This window comes from Mesitornis unicolor, unplaced genomic scaffold, assembly GCF_000695765.1.
Source record: "Mesitornis unicolor isolate BGI_N332 unplaced genomic scaffold, ASM69576v1 scaffold29145, whole genome shotgun sequence".
NCBI lineage: Eukaryota > Metazoa > Chordata > Aves > Mesitornithiformes > Mesitornithidae > Mesitornis > Mesitornis unicolor.
This window is the reverse complement of record NW_010183938.1, coordinates 718-2,352: the sequence shown is the minus strand read 5'-3', so window position 1 is coordinate 2,352 and position 1,635 is coordinate 718. Positions and strand designations below refer to the sequence as shown.

The window sequence follows — 1,635 nt, the reverse complement described above, 5'->3', positions numbered from 1 at the left end:
GGCTGTGGTGGCGGTGAACCTCCGTGCCTTGACCTCCTGGGTGGGCATCGCCCGGCTCTTTGCTGTCGTGCTGTCCTGCATCGCCTTCAGCTTGGTGGCCTCCACGGGGGACTTCACTGGTTCCTACGGGACGTGGTGCATGTTCACCTGGTGCTTCTGCTTTGCCGTGACGCTTCTGGTGCTGGTGCTGGAGCTGCTGGAGCTCTACCCCATGCTGCCGCTCTCCTGGGATGACTTCACCTCAGCTTTCTCCATGCTTGCGGCATTGATGGTCTTCACCACCTCAGTGGTCTTCCCCTCCACCTTCATCAGCAGCCCCTGCAGCAGCAGCAAGTGTGCCCGGCAAGCTGTGGCCACCACCGTCTCCTGCCTCTGCTTCCTTGCCTATGCCCTCGAGGTGGGGCTCACCCGTGCCAAGCCGGGAGACATCAGCAGTTTCCTCTCCACCGTGCCCGGACTCCTCAAGGTCTTTGAAGCCTACGTGGCCTGTCTTATCTTCTCCTTGCTGGATACCTACAGTTCGGAAGCTGGCCTGCAGTGGTGTGTGGCCGTCTACTCCATCTGCTTCATCATCACCCTCCTCATCATCATCTTCACCATCGGACGGTGTCTCACCTACATGCCTTGCCCACTGGAGAAGATTCTGGTGGGCTACAACGCCCTGGCCTTGATGATGTACATCACTGCCACCATCCTCTGGCCCCTCTACAGCTTCAGGGGTAAGAGTCGGCCTGACCCCTGCGGCAGGAACTGCTGGTGGAACAAGGACCTGGGGGTCCCCTTCCTCACCATCTTCAACCTCATTGCCTACTTGGTGGACCTGGTCTACTCCACCAGGATGGTCTTCATCAGGGCACCTTCCTAAGGGCACTGGGTGTCCCCAGTGGGGCAAGGGGTGGTGGGACGCAGTCGGGTGTTGGTGCTGGTGACAGTGCAGGGCTGTCAGCGGAGCTGAGGAAGAGGCTGGCTGCCTCGGAAAGCTCCTTCTCCCTGTGCCAAAGCAGAGAGCTGGGGATGCACTCAACTGCATGACCCATGGGTTGCCTGCCGGGAGGGGCTGGAGGGCCAGGCTGGGGGGGAACATGGTGCTCCTGAAACCGTGGAGCTGGGGAGGGAGCTTTGGAATTAAATTGGGTCAGTTTTCACTTGCTTTTGCCTCCTCTTTCTTCCACTTCCTGGCTTTTTGTGGGACTGTCCCAGCAGCATGGGGGGTGGGGTCGGAGGTGAGAGACTGAGGGGCACTGGCAGTGGCACAGGGACACATTGGGCTTCAGCAAATCCTCTTTTTGCCTCCTTGTTAACTCGGCACCAGAGTGAAGCGGGGCATGACCAGGAAAAATCCCAACCCGGATGCCTTTGCCTTGGCACCGGCAGGACCCTGCCAAACGGGTTCGGGAGGAATGTGCTGCTGGGGGGCTGAACCCTTGTCATCGGCATGGCCAGGTCCTCGTCACCACCGCTGTCACCCCAGCGGGAGCCCCACTGGGTTTGATCCCAGCCGTGCTCCCAGGAGCCCTGTGCCTGCTGCTTTACTCCGTGGGGGCTGCCGGGGAGTCCCCTGCTGGGGGGAGATAGAGGGCAGGGGGTGTGTGTCACCCCGTGCCACCGGAGATGGGGGTGCTGAGCCATGTCAGC

The 1,635-nt window shown here is 60.9% G+C and overlaps 1 protein-coding gene across 1 annotated transcript; it reads left to right on the top strand.

Annotated features, from left to right (window-relative positions):
* Positions 1-4: 4 nt before the first annotated feature.
* On the top strand, positions 5-865 carry MYADM (myeloid-associated differentiation marker; the record flags this gene model as incomplete). Its single annotated transcript, XM_010184314.1, has 1 exon — positions 5-865. A coding segment is annotated over one exon (861 nt), but the record flags the coding sequence as incomplete, so codon positions are not given.
* Between the last annotated feature and the right edge of the window lie 770 nt (positions 866-1,635).